The sequence below is a fragment of the Hemicordylus capensis genome, chromosome 9 (genome assembly GCF_027244095.1).
Source record: "Hemicordylus capensis ecotype Gifberg chromosome 9, rHemCap1.1.pri, whole genome shotgun sequence".
NCBI lineage: Eukaryota > Metazoa > Chordata > Lepidosauria > Squamata > Cordylidae > Hemicordylus > Hemicordylus capensis.
The window spans coordinates 11361386-11379188 of NC_069665.1; the positions used below are offsets into that span (position 1 = coordinate 11361386).

Consider the following 17803-nt stretch of genomic DNA (forward strand, 5'->3'; position numbering starts at 1 on the left):
TGTGGAAGCAATCACTTTGGTGGCTTTCTTTCTTTTTTGAAAACCAGTATATAAATATCCTTTGTATTCGTATTAAGTTCTGTAGGTCAGAGAATCTGATGTGTCTTGAATTTTGGATTACCAATGGATGCCATGATCTTGTTGGTTATTGAAGCTTGTCCAATATAGCCAGATTCCCACGTAGTGGTAAACTGGGGGTTTGGCCAACTTGCTGGTAGGAATATGCATGGAACCAGCTCCCATCAAGCCAATGGTGGAGTGGGGGTGCCTTTAAGGATGGGGGAGGATGCACTTACCCCCACACACTTACCCCTCCGGCACTCAGCAGATAAATAGTTGCACAGGATGGCAACGTAACTCCCTGCCGCCCTGTTGCTTCCATGACTGGAAGTGCCTTACGTGGGTGCCACCCCATGGGATTATTTATCTGCAGAGCCCCAGAGGATGAAGCGTGGCAGCGGGAGGTAAGTGCACCATCCCCCATCCTTAAAGCCACCCCAGCCCATGAGTTCGAACCAGTTCGAACGTGGGGTTCTGAACCTGTTCGGTGTTCTAAGAATAGAACGCCGAACAAGTCCATGCACATCCCTAGTTGCTGAAGCCCCGAGTATGTGTGCAAGCCCTACTTCCAGTCTTTGGAAGAATATGCCAAGATTGGTCATGTGGTATGAAACCAGCAGTCTCAGCATATTCTACCCAACCTGTGAAATGGAACATGACATCTCTCCCTCAATTTAAAACTTAAGACGCAGAGTACATAGGAACATAGGAAGCTGCCATATACTGAGTCAGACCATTGGTCTATGCTAGCTCAGTATTGTCTTCACAGACTGGCAGCGGCTTCTCCAAGGTTGCAGGCAGGAATCTCTCTCAGCTCTATCTTGGAGATGCTGCCAGTGAGGGAACTTGAAACCTAGATGCTCTTCCCAGAGCGGCTCCATCCTCTAAGGGGAATATCTTAAAGTGCTCACACTTACATAAGAACAGCCCTGCTGGATCAGGCCCAAGGCCCATCTAATCCAGCATCCTGTTTTGCACAGTGGCCCACTAGATGCCACTGGAAGCCACAGACAGGAGTTGAGGGTGTGCCATCACATCTGCTGTTACTCCCCTGCAACTGGTCTCCCTTCTAGTCTCCCTTTCATATGCAACCATGGCAGACCCTGCTTAGCTTAAGGGGACAAGTCATGCTTGCTACCGCAAGACCAGCTCTCTGTCTCAATATGTTGAGACTGGTGGGTTTGTATGACATGCCCCATCTTCACATATCCTTCCAAAGACCAGAAATAGGACTCATACACATGCTTGGGGCTCCAGTGGCATGGCCGAAGTGCCTGTTCTCCGCTGCATGTGAACCCAGCCTATGTGTTGACTCTGGAGTCCTTTGCATACTGGATGTACTCTGCTTGATTCCTATCAAATGATAGCTGCATTCACATGTCACATGGAACTTCAGGTCCAATGGACCTGCGGTTCTGTTTCCCCTACCCCCTGCTCGTCTGCCCGCATTTGGCCAACAGCGAGAGCATCTTCTCTGCAGTCAGTGTGACTGCAAAGAGGAGGAGGAATTGGCTGCGTTGGCTTCCTTCTTGCTTGAAGGACAGTCCGCACAGCCAATCGGAGGGAGGGAGGGAGAGAGGGAGAGAGGAGCTTCCTTCCTCAGCTCCAGTCTGGTTGAATATAGCTTCCAGTTCTGCATTCAGACAGAACGGAGGCTCCATGGATGCTTGGTTTTGAGCAGTGAACCTCACTACAAACCAAGGGTTCAAATTGGAGTCTCCAGAGAGCAACCCTGGGTTGTGCAAGGGACAGAACCAGAGTTGCATGTGTTCTGCCTAACATAAGGAAACTGCAGCTCCCTGCAACTCTGGTCCTTCTTTATATGTGAATGCGGCCCATTACTGCAAAAGTCAACATCCATTTAGAGGGAACATGTGCTGTCTGAACCCAACTTTCTTATTACACTAATGTCAACTGATTCAACTTTTGGCCTGGTAAAGAGTGTACAATATAAGTGGAATGCTTTCTATGTGTAAGGAGATTGGTTATGGTATTCTGAATATCTTAGCATTAGGTATGTCCTTACCACACCAAACACCTTTGGAGGTCATCTACAGTACAACAGGGCTAGCTATGCAGATTTGCAAAAATCATTATGTTTGTAAGCTGCTGCAGCATACATTCATGGATCTGGTTTTCATACAACACAGCATTTTACAATCTAGATATTTTCCCGAGAAAGAAGTAGATTACATAATTTAATAGCTTGGCTGTAAAGAAGAGTGCCCAGGAGACGTAAGCTCATACTAACTCATATCTGTGGGATTGAGTCTTACCTGCTTCATAATAGCACACTGTTCGCTAGAATATTAGAATGCAATTTTAGATGTACATGTGCCTTAAAGGGAAAAAAATCAAAGCAATAAAATGGTTTCAACATATGTACTACTTACTTTATTTGTTGGATGCTGTTGCTTGATGAGTGATAATGAGACCTGTAAATTAAAATGGAATATACAAAATAGAGCAGTCATTAGTCTAATACTGGAGGGATGTGCAAGATTTGAATCCTACGGGCAGCTGACATTATGCAAAAAAAACTTGGACCTCAAACAGCCCGGTCCTAATTACGGCTTGAAGAAATACCCTGAAGAAGCATGATTTCAGTGAACTGACTTCTGAACGGGTATACTCAGGAGTGCAAATTCCAGAGGGATGGCTGCGTTAGTCTGCTGCAGCAAAACAGTAAAGAGATTTGTGGTACTATAAAAACAGGTGTTGTAGAATAAGCATTTGTGGATTACTTGTATCTGATGAAGTGGGCTCTTGTCCACAAAAGCTTATGACATAATAAACTGGTCAGCATGCTGTCAAAAGGTGCATCACAGGAGGGTAGGAGTGCTTGAGGCTATTCTCACAACCAGCCAAAACTGGGCTAAAGGAACGCATCCCGGTTTTGGCTGATTGCCGTGTGGCTCCTGGCGGCCAGCCCTCTTAGATGCCACCCCCGTTAAATGGTCCCCACCCAGTCATTTGGAGGCCACGGACCAGGGCCCTAAGGTCCAGGAGTAAGAGCGCCTCTGTTGGGAACTTTTATTGATAAGCGCTATAGAGATATTTCGCATATTCATAAGAATATGACTCCAGACTCTCATCAGCGTCCAAGACATTCCCCCCCCAAGTGTTTTCATGTATTTTCTACACACACAGCTGCTATGAAGTATGCATTTAAATAATGTGTATACTAGGGCTGTGCATCACTTCAGCAGGATAATCAGGTCCAAGATGATGCAAGGCTTATTGAAAGATTTTTCACCATTCCAATGAAAATTTCTTTCCCAAATTAGCAAGCCGTTCAATACAATGCCACATCGTATACTTTCTGTATTGAATCGTATTGGTTGGGGGTTGGCTGACCTTTAGCAACCATTTGATTTCTTGGAAAAAATTAGCTGCCTGCAGCAGAAATGTATAGAATCACTGCCTTTCCTTGCCTGGTCTCTCCCAATAACGTACCGGGAAAGGAAGCAACAATATGTTTCATCCTTTTCCTGGTGCATTCATAAGAACCTTACCCCTTCTCTCATGCAACCTCCTGTTCACTGCCAAACTGGTTCGTTCGAACCGGGTTTGGTTTGGTTCAATCACAAACTGAACCATGCCATTCAGTTTGTTATCGTACCACTGAACCAGCTCGTAGTAGTCCACCCTATAGTCCAAGCATGTAGTCCAATAACATCTCAGTGCCTAAAGTTGGGAACTTCAGCTCTCCCCAGGGATACCTGAACTTAGATCTTGTTGGACTATACCTCCCATCATTCCCAGCCATAATGGCCAAAGGCAGGAAAAGAGGGTACAAATTAAAAATGAAATACTGAGATCTAAATTGAGTGACTTCATAAGGGCACAATTTATTGAAGGAAGATTTCACTTGTCCAGCTGCATTTCTGCCCATGTTAGAAATGGAATTATAGATCATTTCTCTTGTGTCCATTTACAGAAGTTGTTCTGTATTCTTGCTTTTGGAAAAGTCAGCTCTTCAGTCAGCATTACAGTTTTAAAGGCGCAAAAGCCACTGAAACGGGTTCCAGCTTGTTTTGTAAATATATCAGGATTAGAATGTTGACTATGAGCAGAGAATATAACCATCTGATTGTGTATGTTGCACCTGGATTCCACTCTACATATGTTAGCATGCCCTTTCCCTGATGGATCCAGCTGAATAGCGTATTAGGATATGATAGCTAGTTGCATGTAATGGACTTAGTATCCATTGATTACTCAGCATATAGGGATTTAGACATCATTGTTGGGTAAATACTGTGCCTTAGCGTGAAAATGGTTTCTTCTAATTGTATCAGGATGATTTAATGCAGCTGTAAGTGGTCCTTGGATTAGTCCAATGTAGATTAGCCCAGGGCTGATTTCATGACATGTGTGTTTAGGAGATATGCTTGTAAGAAATGATGGCGTTTGCTCAAAAATCGGGAGCATAATTCATCACCTGCCGACTGTTGAATACTTGTCTTGTTTGCTGACTAATTGTGTCATGTCATTAGCCCTAGGAGAGCCTGCTGTGGGTCGATCCGTGACCAACAAGTCATATAACAATGACCAGTAAATTTAAATTATTTTTTGGCAGCTGTGAACTAGCCTCCTGGCTATATAATAGTCATTCATTTCTGCAGTGCAGTTCATTAAGATGCAAGAGAGATGCAAACGATCTGTGATCATTTTAAGGTTGATGCAGGGAGAGAGATGGCTTTCCCACTGTTCTAATATGTACCTAAAAATCAGTGACTGACATAAATCACAGCTGAACACTAGCACTTCCCTTCCTCCAGGGGTTCTGCACAACTAAAAACTAGGACCGGGGAGACCCGAGTTCAAATCCCCATTCAGCCATGATTCTTGCTGGGTTCGACTCTGGGCCAGTCACTTCTCTCTCAGCCTAACCTACTTCACAGGGTGGTTGTGAGGAGAAACTTAAGTATGTAATACACTGCTATGGGCTCCTTGGAATATAAATATAAATGCAAATGTAAATAAAATAATGGCGCTTCCACTGAATACAATGAAATTTCCATTGCACATGTACAGATGCACATTTCTGAGTTGTTGTGCAATTGCATTCTTGTGCCACTCCACCAGGGCTAGATCTTCTGTGCATGGAAGAGAAACACCGACTTTTGGCTGCGCGTCATGTTAGAACATAGAACATAAGAACAGCCCTGCTGGATCAGGCTCAAGGCCCATCTAGTCCAGCATCCTGTTTCGCACAGTGGCCCACCAGATGCTGCTGGAAGCCACAGGCAGGAGTTGAGGGCATGCCCTCTCTCCTGCCATTACTCCCCTGCAACTGGTACTCAGAGGCACACCCTTGAGGCTGGAGGTGGCCCACAGCCCTCTGACTAGTAGCCATTGATAGACCTCTCCTACATGAAGTCATCCAAACCCCTCTTAAAGCCATCCAGGTTGTTGGCCGTCACCACATCCTGTGGCAGAGAGTTCCACAAGTGGATCATGTTGGCCATTCATAGGGAGCTCTGGATTTAAATGGAGTGGGGCAGGGAGGCAAATAGATTTGGGGAGATTTAGAATGAGGAAATGGTGCTGGGGGATGCAAGTGCTTTTGCTAGAATCCAGAGCTCCCCCCGCCCCGTTCTCAGCTATTTTTAAGTAAAAGTGCTCAATGAATTACGACCAGATCTTCCATATCTCAACTGTGTTGACTCTGACTTTAGAGTTTATATTTAAACCACCACTAACTCACTAAAATCCAAGCCTGAGTGACTTTTGTGGAAGTGTTGTAAGTCCTATTGGCTGGAGCTGACCTATGAGACTCAGGATGAATGTATTTATTAATTATGTATTTGACACATTTCTATACTGCCCCATATACAAATGGCTGGGCAGTTTACAGATGCTTGTAGAGCATCTGCTTTGCATGCAGAAGGTCCCAGGTCCAGTCCCTAGCTTCTCCAGGTAGGGCAGGGAGAGACTCCTGCCTAAAATTATGGGGATCCACTGCCAATCTGTGTAGACCAGGCCTGCTCAACTTAGGGCCCCCAGCTGTTTTTGGACTACAACTCCCATAATTCCCAGCCACTGTAGCCAATAGCCAGGGATTATGGGAGTTGTAGGCCAACATCTGCAGGAGGGCCGAAGTTGAGCAGGCCTGGTGTAGACAATGCTGAGCTAGCTGGACCAACCGTCTAACTCTGCAAAATGCAGCTTCCTATGAAAAAGGCAGGGAAATCTGGTTAATGCTGCTTCTGTGCTGCTGAGGGAATATAAAAGAAATATAAATACATAAAAATATAAGTTAAAATTAAATAAACACACAGATAAACATAAATATATATTTATTTAACCATTAATATAAACTGGCAAGGGGCGGTTTGAAGGTAGGGGTGGGTGGATACCTGGAAGGGAAGGGTGCTTTTACCCCTCCCACTGCTTTCCCCCCACCAGCGCTGCATTTTAAAAGAGTCTGGCGGGGTGGCAAGCGTACCTCCCTGCTGCCCCGTTGACTCGTCAGACCGGAAGTACCCGGCACGTTTTTTAATGTCCGCTCAGTTAGTTTCAGATCCCACTCCGGGTGAATCAGGAGGGCCCCACTCTGAATGCACATGTGCACACACTGCCTTGATACTGCCACCCAGAACAAAACATGTTCTGCACAGAGATGTGAAAAATTAGAGGGACCACTGATTGTGAGCCTTTTCCCTTTGGGGCAGGGAATTGGTCCAAAGATATAGAGACATCAGTTAAAAGACACAAATATGGACCCACATCAGATTGTTGCAGTTATTTGTTGACTATGCCTGTGCCTGATCATGGTAAAAGTTTTAGGCACCTTTCCCCCTCAGAAGCAGAAAGGGCTGTGACCAGTGTTCCCTCTTAGGCATGCACACATGCCTGCGCTCACAAGTTTTTTTTAATATCTGCTCAGTTAATTTTAGATCCCACTCAGCTTGACTCAAGAAGGCCCCATTCTGAATGCATGTGAGCACACACTGCCTTGATACTCCCACCCAGAACAAAACACATTCCGCACACAGATGGAAACAATTAGAGAGAACACTGGTCCCAGGTCCCACTCCAACCTGGCTATGCCCTGACAATGAGAATGCATCTACAGGTGATTATCTATTCAGTGTTTGGTCTTGCAAAAGGTCCTCTTTTCTTCCCAGGCCTCAGTATGGTGGCAAGTTCTGTCAGGGCTCGAGTCGCATTTACCAGCTTTGCAATGTTCAGGCGTGTGCATCTAACAGCCCGGATTTCCGTGCCCAGCAGTGTGCCGAATACAACAGCAAGCCTTTCCGTGGATGGTACTACAAATGGAAACCATATATGAAAGTGGAAGGTAAGCCGGTGACCATTGGCCTGAACTCAGGCCGATCTTCTCTGTTTTGTATAATTCATTATTTAAAGCAATGATGCCCTGCCTCTGATTGACATCTGTCGACGTAGTTATGGAGAAGGGTGATTTGAAGAAGCATATTTCCATATACATTTAGTGGTATGCTTTTTTGGAATGCCAGGATCATATCTGGCATACCTTGAAATGCCGGGAGAGCTAGTCTTGTGGTAGCAAGCATGAATTGTCCCCATTTGCTAAGCAGGATCCACCTTGGTTTGCATTTGAATGGGTTACTGCCTGTGAACACTGAGAGATATTTCCCTTGGAGCCACTCTGAGAAGAGCATCTGCATGCTTGCATGGAGAAGGTTCTAAGTTCCCTCCCTGGCATCTCCAGATAGGGCTGAGAGAGACTGCTACCTGAAATCTTGAAGAAGCCACTTCCAGTCCATGTAGACAATACTGAGCTCAGCATATAGCAGCTTCCTATGTTCCTATCTGTAAGTTCCTCAGAAATAGTATGACCATCCAAAACATCTAATCTCCTAGGTTTGCCATCGAACCGGGCTGGCTTGAGGGTTGTGACCTGGACATGCAAATAGCCCATGCACGTGTGCCACGGCCTTCAAAATGGCCACCACGCGCTATGAGAGGGCCGGAAAGGCCTGAAAACAGGCCAAACTGGCCCAGAAATGACAAGGGGAACCTGGCAGGGGGAGGGGGAAACTTCAGAGACCCCGCTCCCTTTTCTGGACAGGGGGTCCAGAGACCCCCCTGGAACAGTTAGTTTAATTTTTTTTTTACATATCAAACCCCAGACAGGCTTGAATTTGATCTAAAATGGGTGTGTGTGCACAAAACTGAACATGCCCAATCCAGTTCAAGTCCATTCCAGACTTGAATCAAACCGGCAAACTGGTTTTGTGCACACCCCTAATATCTCTTTTGTGGAGCCAGCAATTCCCAGGTTGGAAGATTAACAGTATTCCCCCCCACTCCATAAATTCCATAAAGAATTTATGTCTTTTCAGAGGAAGATCGCTGCAAACTCTACTGCAGAGCGGAAGATTTTGACTTTTTCTTTGCCATGTCCAACAGAGTGAGAGACGGAACGCCTTGCTCCCTGTTTAGAGATGATGTGTGCATTGATGGGGTTTGTGAAGTAAGTTTCTGCTGAAATTTCTCTCCATTGCAATGTCATAGCTCAACGGCAGAGCACAAGCTTTGTATTCAGAAGGTCCCAGCTTCAATCACTGGCACCTCCAGTTAAAAGGCGCTCAGGGGTCAGAACTGGTACAAACCCTTATCTGAAACCTCCAAGAGCTGTTGACAGTATTGCTGTATATAGACTGATAAACTAACCTCATAAGACAACTTCATATCGTATTTACCTGAATAGAAGACGACTCTGAATTTAAGATGAACCCCTTAAAAATACAGGTTATATTTAGGTTATACCTGTTTTTACTCAAAAGGAAGAAGATTCTGAATTTAAGACAGCCCCCTGATTTCTAACATCAAAGAACTTGGACAAAACCTAGTCTGGGATTCAGGAGAATACAGTATGGTCATGTTTATGAGAAACATCAATGGGAAACTGACTGTGTTGAAAAGCTGTTAAGTATGTGTCCCTTTTAGTTGGTCGCTCATGCTTTCTTTGTTGCAGCAAGTAGGGTGCGATCGTCGGCTTGGATCCAAAGCTGTTTTGGACGCTTGTGGAGTCTGCAAAGGGGACAACTCCACATGCAAGTTCTTTTCAGGCCATGACGTGACACAGCACAAAACCAATGGTAAGAAATGCTGTTCCTCATGGAACTCTTTTGTTTCTCATGACAGTATAACCAGGGAAGCAGTTGCTATAGAACCAGGTGGGGAAACCAGAATCATGAGTAGAAATATGAAGAAAAAAACAGTTCATCGTTTTCAACACTAACAATTCAAAGTAGGTTTCTACTATAATGTCTTAGACATGACCATACAATCTGTTGAAGAGATATTCCAACAGCTACAACAATATAATTCCCTATTTGGCTTCCTGTATGATATATACATCATACAGAAAAAAATCTACTGAAGATGTACTTAAGGCCTGCAAGAATTTGGAAAAAATCATTGATGTATAATGGAAACAAAGATATTGATGCTGAAGATCTGTGTTGTGAACTTACAGCAATAGCTCGATGACTTCCAAAGTCTATGCCACCACAAGGAGTACTTCTCTTCACACTACAACAAAAACTCCTGGATAATGTGCCTAACATTTCCATTGCTCTAAGGATCCTTCTCAGAACTTCCAGTATCAGTGGCAAGTGGTGAACGTAGTTTCTCAAAGCTCAAACATATAAAAACTTACATGCGCTGAACAATGTCGCAAAAGGGACTAGTTGGCTTGGCAACAATATCAATGGAACATGAACAGGCATCAGCACTTGATCTGATTTAATTGGTGGCAAAACTTGCAAAATTTGCAAAGGAAAAGGCACACAAAGTGAGATTTTGATGTGGTGTTGAGGGTTGTGTTGCCCTTGGCAGAGGTATGCGCTCTACTGAGCGGCCTTCTAGTTCAAAATGATTTGTGTGCCAAAATATTTTCTTTTGTATTTGAGAAAGATAACCAAAAATGGATGTATTACCTCTTCTTGCAATTTAAAATAAATTTAGCAGTTTCAAGTTTTGTGCTTTTCACTTTTTCTACAAAACATCTGTTTTGATAATTGAAGTTGGGATTTTTTGCGGGGGGTGAAAGTCTTTAGCCTTGCCTAGGGCACAAACTAGTCTGGCACTGGCCCTGGGATCAAGGTAGTTCTGGAAGGGGAGGAGCCAAACTGCAGTTTTTCCCTGCCGAGCCAATGGAATGGGCCTTATTGTATGAAGTTCTCCTCTGATTCAGCCAGGTGGCATGGTGGAATATTCTTCATGTTAAAACAGAGAAAATGCTATGGTTCTCTGGTTTGAATAAAAGAGGGTATTTAGCTTACAGTTGGAATGAAATGTTATCTCTCTTGTCCTTTTAGATTATTACCCAGTTGTTACCATTCCAGCAGGAGCGCGCAGCATTGAAATCCAGGAATTGCAAATGTCCAGTAGCTACCTTGCTGTGCGCAACTTGAACAAGAAATATTACCTAACAAAAGACTGGACAATTGACTGGCCAGGAAAATTCTACTTTGCTGGGACCATGTTTGATTATCAGCGCTCTTTTAACTATCCCGAGAGACTCTTCGCTGCTGGGCCAACTAACGAGACCCTTGTTTTTGAAGTAAGCTTCCTTCTCTTCATTCCACCCCTGATGTCTGTGATAGAATTCCTAGTGAGAGCTGTGGGGTGGTGTTTCTCTGGGACACATTAAAGGGTGTGGAGAAGAACAGTGAGTTGTGGTCATGTTTGGAATTGTTGGCATAATCATGCTTGAGGTAAAAAAACACAACAAATTATGATGTGTCTATGGCACATCTGCCTACCTGCGATTGGGAGCAAATGTGCCCAAGCAAACTGGAAGACATATTGGAGAAAAGAGTTGTTGCTGGCTGACCACTGGCTGATGGCTGAGCATGGAAAGGCTGATGTGACCCTGGTGAGGAGTGTGTGCGGCTGAGGAAAGAACAGTCACTTTGGCCCCAGAGATAGGCAGGGAAGCACTGGGGTGGAATTGGGTAGCTGAGGAACTCATACAAGGGGATAGTTTCATTTTGGGTCTGGACCTGATCCCTCATGAGACCTGTGGGGACTGTGACCAGGTCTTTAGAGTGAGGACAAGGGCTGAGGATGAGATAAGGGAAGCATCCAAGGATGAATGGATCTCCTGGGTAGAAAACCGCAAGCAAGGATTGGACCATGATTCAGTGGGAGAGATGGAAGTTGAGATGCCTAGAAATCCTCCTTGCTCTTCTACAACACCCCCCACAACTGAGGTCTAAAGTGGACACTGTTCCTACCCCTTTCAGCCCAATGACAGACCATACCATTTTACAAAGGCTCAATGACATTTCTAAATTGCCTCACATTTTGCCAAAAGGTGTCATCTATATCAAGCAGGCTTTAAAAGGCAGAGCTAGTGTTACAATACAGGTCGGGTATCGCTTGTCTGGACTGCTTGGGACCAGCAGTGTTCCAGATTTTGGACTTTTCTGGATTTTGGAATCGTCCATAAACAGTACGGTGAAGCGGAACTCTCAAGAGAGCGGGCAAGAGTTCCAGCGGGAAAAACAATGGCAGCAGTGAGGAGGCGAGTGGAGGAGGCGGCTGCGGGTGAGAAAACAATGGCGGCAGTGAGGAGGCGGCGGGATGGCCTGGCCCAGCCCTGAGGGAGGCCCTGACCCTGAGGAAGGTGGCTAGACAACATTTTAAAAATGGGCTGTGGTGTATGGGTTGTTTTTTTTTTTTTTACGGCGTTCTGTCTGGTTTTTGGAGCATTCTGGATTTTGGATATCTAGATAAGGGATACTCGACCTGTAATACATGCAGCTCTGCTGCCTGAACCAGCAAGTGCATATCAAGTTGCCTCGGTTAGGGAAAGGATTGATGCCAACAAAACACCCATATGTCAAGTCTGTCCATAGCAGATGGGACCAGTGAGTGTGCCTCTGGAGGGGTGGTGAGAGAGACCTTTAAAATGTCATTACCGGCAATACCAAGCCGCCAGGAGCAACAGCGCCTCATCTGGGATCCCATGTGGCGGCTGCCCTGGATACGGCATTCTGCACATGCGCGGTGGCCTTTTGTGTTGTCAGCAACACCATGCTGAACATGCAAATGGCCGCCATGCATGTTCAGAGGACAGGTGAATGCCATAGCCGGAGCAGCTGCCACTTGGGATCCCAGATGAGGCGCTGTTGCTCCTGGTGGCTCGCAGGTGCTCACGGTATTGCTGGTAATGGTTTTTTAAAAGTACCTTTTGCACCGCCGCCCCCAGCACCGCCCTCACTGGCCACCTCTGGCAGGTAGGCATCCATTCTTGGTGATGATTCCTCATATATGAAGTTCTCTAATCTGGAGTTCTGCAAAAGCCCAGCCCTGAATCTTGTCTGAAACTCCCTGAAGATTTGTTTGCCCTGTTTTCCAATGATGGAACTTGTCAGTATCATTTTAATTTATAGGATCCCCCCGCCCCCGCACAATCTTATTTGTGGGTCCTTTAAAGCTTAAGGGTAAAGTTGTGCCATTGAGTCGGTGTCGACTCCTGGCGACCACAGAGCCCTGTGGTTTTCTTTGGTAGAGTACAGGAGGGGTTTACTATTGCCATCTCCCGCGCAGTATGAGATGATGCCTTTCAGCATCTTCCTATATCGCTGCTGCCCCCTATATCGCTGCTGCCCCATATAGTTGGGAAACATACCAGTGGGGATTCGAACCGGCAACCTCTTGCTCCCTAGACAAGTTATTTCCCCACTGTGCCATTAGGTGGCTGCATCCTTTATAGATTACATTTGGCTTATTTTAACCATCTTGCCTCCAGCTGCAAGTGGTTGGAGTGGAGGTTATAAAAAATTGAGGAGGAAACTGTGCTGTCAGTTACATACAAGGAGGTCTGCAGGGACTTCAGTCACTGCCTTAGTAAGGAGGGACACCAGCTTCACCTAAATCAGTGGTTTTCAGCATTTATGCCTCCAGGGAACATTTTCCAATTTACTTTTCAGCTATTTTTAACCCTGCCCAACTAAATGGGACAGCTGTCTTTGCAAAGGATTTGCATATGTTCCAGGACACACATTCAGTGCATGGAGAAACTGAGCAGGCCCAGGAACATAGGAAGCTGCCATATACTGAGTCAGACCCTTGGTCCATCTAGCTCAGTATGGTCTACACAGACTGGCAGCGGCTTCTCCAAGGTTGCAGGCAGGAGTCTCTCTCAGCCCTATGTGGAGATGCCAGGGAGGGATCTTGGAACCTTCTGCATGCAAGCAGGCTTGTGCTCTTCCCAGAATGGCTCCATCTCCTAAGGGGAATACCTTACATTGCTCACACATGTAGAGCCCTTTTTCATGATCTGTGTGAGAGGGCTTGAATGCTCAGGGGAGGAAGCCTCACAAAGCTTACCTCTCCTGCAAATGATCTCCATCGCTTTGCTGGGCAGGTGGATCACCCACCCAGATGATTGCTGGGTGGGTGGGAGGTTTGGGGGCTGGGAGGCCCCCAGAACGTCCATAATGCACAGCACGAGTGTGCGGTCCATTATGGAGAGTCCCCCGACACTGCCTGGGAGCCCTCCTGTCTCCCATCCTGCAGATGATTATTTTAAAAACCTCATTTTAAAGGCTGGCTTCAGAGGTGGGCTTGCTGCCAGTAGCCATGTGGCTCCTGGTGGTTCTGACTGAGACCAGGCTTGGCTTTCTTATCCCAGTTTTGGCTGATTGTCAGAATAGCCCCATAGTCTCCTATTCAAATGAAAGCTAGAGTGGACCCTGCTTAGTAATTGGGGGCAATTCATGCTTGCAACCAGTTCTCCTGACCTGGGCTTCATCCTGTGAACAGACCCGGTAAACACCGATTGTCCCTCCCCCATCATGGCACATTGATGAGGTTAGTAGTAGTGACTATATTTCAGGGAAGCACATCTTCCGTGACTGACCTCCCAGCTGAGCAGACTCTTATACAGGCTTAACAGTCAGTTAAAAACAAAAAAGAAATAAGAGACCTGGGGGGAAAAATTCAATAAAAACAGTCTAAGGATTCCAGCAGAGGTATTAGCAAGGCTTAATTGCAGATTTAAAAACCCAGAGGGAATTAAGAGAGATTAAAAGCGACTTTAAGTGAATACATATTTAAACTGTGGTGGAAACAAGAAACTGAGGAATATGGAATGTTTATGTAAATCCACCCTAGCAATAATGTCATACACCTGAACTTTTGAGTGTGTGTGTGTGTGTGTATTAGGCACACTGGATCCCAACTTGGTATCCACCTTCAGGTGACTGGATCTCTCTGTTTCCACTCCTTCTGAACTTCATATAGTTTTCTTTGATTTCCTCTGTGCTCTATTCTGCTAAAAAAAAAATCTCCAGACTGTTTTCCCATCAGCGTCCAAGACATTTCCCCCCAAGTGTTTTCATGTATTTTCTACACACACAGCTGCTATGAAGTATGCATTTAAATAATGTGTATACTAGGGCTGTGCATCACTTCAGCAGGATAATCAGGTCCAAGATGATGCAAGGCTTATTGAAAGATTTTTCACCATTCCAATGAAAATTTCTTTCCCAAATTAGCAAACCGTTCAATACAATGCTGCATCGTATACTTTCTGTATCGAATTGTATTGGTTGGGGGTTGGCTGACCTTTAGTGACCATTTGATTTCTTGGAAAAAAGTAGCTGCCTGCAGAAGAAATGTATAGAATCACTGCCTTTCCTTGCCTGGTCTCTCCCAATAATGCACCAGGAAAGGAAGCAACAATATGTTTCATCCTTTTCCTTGTGCATTACTGGCAAAAATGTTATACTCTGTAGTTACAGGGCACAGCCATATTTCCCCCCAGTCATGCACCAGGAAAAGGATGCTTCCTTTCATGGTGCATCTTAGGGCAATTCCTGGCAAGGAAAAGTTGCAATTTTAAATGCCACAGGCAACTGATTTCTTCAAAGAAACTGGATCTTCACTAAAGGTATGCCCCCCCACCCACCCTGATGCATCAATCTCATACATTATTCAATAATGACTGGGATCAGGTCAGTCTCAATCCTGATCACATCAGTTGCACACAGACCTAGTTTGTACAACCATACAGAATGTAAAGAATCTCCATATTTTACAGAATCCAATCATCTGGAGCCATCTGTTCCATCATGAATTTTACCAAGAGGGGGATTCAGTTCAGTTCAGTTTTGATACCCTAGTGAAATGATTTTTAAAAACCCACAGTAAACAGTGACAACTGATCCGTGATGGCTTTTACTCATGTGAATGTTTAGAGGCCTTCAAGATAGGTTCTTGTGAACAGAAATATCTGTGACATTAGATTTGTCAAGTACAATCCTTTTGAATTCTCAAGTAACTCACACCATCCAGCTTATATTCTAATGCAATACAGTGCAGAAGATAAGAGAAACCCAGATGATGATAAAGAGTTCTCATTAAACTTTGCATTTTGGGACAGAGAGCGATTGTCTCCTGAACCCAAACATACTTCAAGTCTGGAGTGCAAAGTGACATTGTTTTAGTGGTGCAGAAACAGGTATCAAGAGATACATTTAAAATGAGATCCTAGGAATGTCATTTATTGTCACACTGTGGTCTATATTATTGGAGCATATGAAGCTGTCACACTGTTGGTCCTTCTAGCAAAATCTATGACCAAGGCAGGGATATTTCTCAGTCTTGCTGCCCAAGAACCTGAGATAACTGGAAACACCGGCAATTGAACCTCTTCTGCCGACAAAGCATTTGCTCTATTAGGGGTGTGCACAGAACTGGTTTGGCTGGTTTGGTTCGAATCCAGTTTGAATTCGAACCAACCAGGCCCAGTCTGGTTCCAGGTATGCCCAAACTGGGTTGTGTCTGGTACGACCATCGAACAGGGCCAAACCGGTTTGGGGGATATACATGTAAATCTGGTGAGGATTCTGTACTTTACAAGTACAGGGGGTGGCGGCCTTTTCTGGGGAAAGGGGCAGCCGGGTGGGGGTGGTGAGTAAGTAAGCTGCTTACCTGGCTGGTGTGACTACCAGCACTGCCACTCATCACAGCTCACCCTCCCGGTGGTCCCAAGCCGCACGCTCCCTCATCTTTTACCAAGCCACCGGCTTGGTGGTGGCTTGGGAAAAGGTGGGGGGGCATGCTGCTTGGGTCTGTCAGGAGGGCGAGTGGCAGCAAGTGGAGGTGCCAACAGTTGCGCCAGCCAGGTAAGCAGTTTACTCTCTTGCTCACTGCCCCCGCCTGGCCTCCTTATCGTGTCAAACCATTTTGCCCAAACTGGGCCTTGCTTGGTTTGATTACTGACCGAACCTCCCCTGGTTCTGTCCACAATCAAACTGGCCCTGTTTAGAGGTGAATTGGTTTAGCATGAACCATTCATGCACACCCCTACTCTGTTTTATCGCTTCTCACAAATCCAGTGGTGCCAAGTAATATCTTCTTTCCATGACATCTTGAAGTTGTACCTTCTGCTTTATAGGCAAGTATCTATATATGGAAGGTCCCATCTGCCAACTGCTGTGTTCATTTACTTTGGAACAGACTGTTTTGCACGGATCTTAAAGCCAAGCGGGTGTGTGTTCTTTGAGTTAGAGCTTAGGAAGTTCTGCAGTGTGTTACCAGCAGTTCAAAGTGTATCAAAGCAGCTGGAGGCTGTGGAATGGCAGACTGTTCTGCATGGGTTCATATGTATGTATTTATATGCACGTGCACTACAGCCAAGATGCTTCTCTCCCTGGCCCTGAGATTTAACAGCCAGAGGCCAGGGGAAGGAACTGAACCCTGAAGAAGAGTGTTGGGCTTTCCTGCTGGCCATGGGCAGACCCAAATACTCACCCAGTTGGTTTGCCAAGAAAATGGAGTCAATACAGCCGCTGGGTACAGGCAAAGTCAGCTGGGACCCTACACAGTTGCCAGGGAGAGCCAGGACACCCAGGAACCCACAGACCATGGATGGGTCAGCATGGCCCAACAGGTTGCCCCCTGGTGGGTAAGAGGAGAAGTCAGGGCCTCAACAGCTGGTGAGACAGGCAACAACTAAAGGAGGGAGGATGCAGGCAGCTACATTGGAGAGGGCAGAGTCAAGAAAGGATGGTTGGGATTGCCCTGATTGCAGGGCTTTATTTAGGGTTTGGATGGCCAGGGATGAGGAGGTCTAGAGAGATGGGAGTGATTTGACTCCTCACTTTGAGTCTCCTGGTACCCCTCTCCCTGCCAGCTGGTAGAGGAATAGGGTGAAAATTAACCCCCTCACTAGCACTTCTGAGGCCACTTCTACAGCTTATGAACAGGATCAGAGGAAGGGAGGTGGTTGTATACTGTGATTCCAAGCCAGTGTGTGGCAAAGAGCAACTCTAGCAACATCCTAACAACTTTTTTATAAGGCATCCACCAAAAATAGAGACAGGAGCACCAGGGACAGCAAGCAGAAAATGTCTTGCCCTGGTCTGGTCTCCCATGAGGTCTCCTGAAGTGAAGCTTCAGGACCTTGGAGAGCTCCAAGGGAGCAAGAATCCCAGTCTTAGCCCTGACTACCTGCCCCAGGCTATTCTCCTGTTGCCAAGTGTGGGACAGTTAAAGGGACAGTTCCCAGACTGGAGTCATCTCTCTGCCACCTCTCATCTGATGCATTCCCTGCATCAATGAGCTGGCACTGAAGGGCAAAGGGTTCCTGCTATGTCTGGGTCCAGCCCCCTTAGGTGGGTCAGGCTGCAGTGAGACTATCTCTGGAGGTCCATCTTCGACTTCCTGGGGCTCCTAATTGCCCAATTCACCCTCGCTACTGGGGCCTACACTTTGGTAACTGGTG

The 17803-nt window shown here is 45.8% G+C and overlaps 1 protein-coding gene across 1 annotated transcript in view; it reads left to right on the forward strand.

Annotated features, from left to right (window-relative positions):
* Positions 1-17803, forward strand: part of ADAMTS18 (ADAM metallopeptidase with thrombospondin type 1 motif 18) — a 159134-nt gene that overhangs the window by 87494 nt on the left and 53837 nt on the right. Inside the window, exons 13-16 of the mRNA XM_053271592.1 lie at positions 7197-7369; positions 8397-8527; positions 9032-9155; positions 10380-10624. Of these exons, the coding sequence (XP_053127567.1) occupies positions 7197-7369; positions 8397-8527; positions 9032-9155; positions 10380-10624 (673 nt within the window). The remainder of the gene's footprint in view (positions 1-7196; positions 7370-8396; positions 8528-9031; positions 9156-10379; positions 10625-17803) is intronic.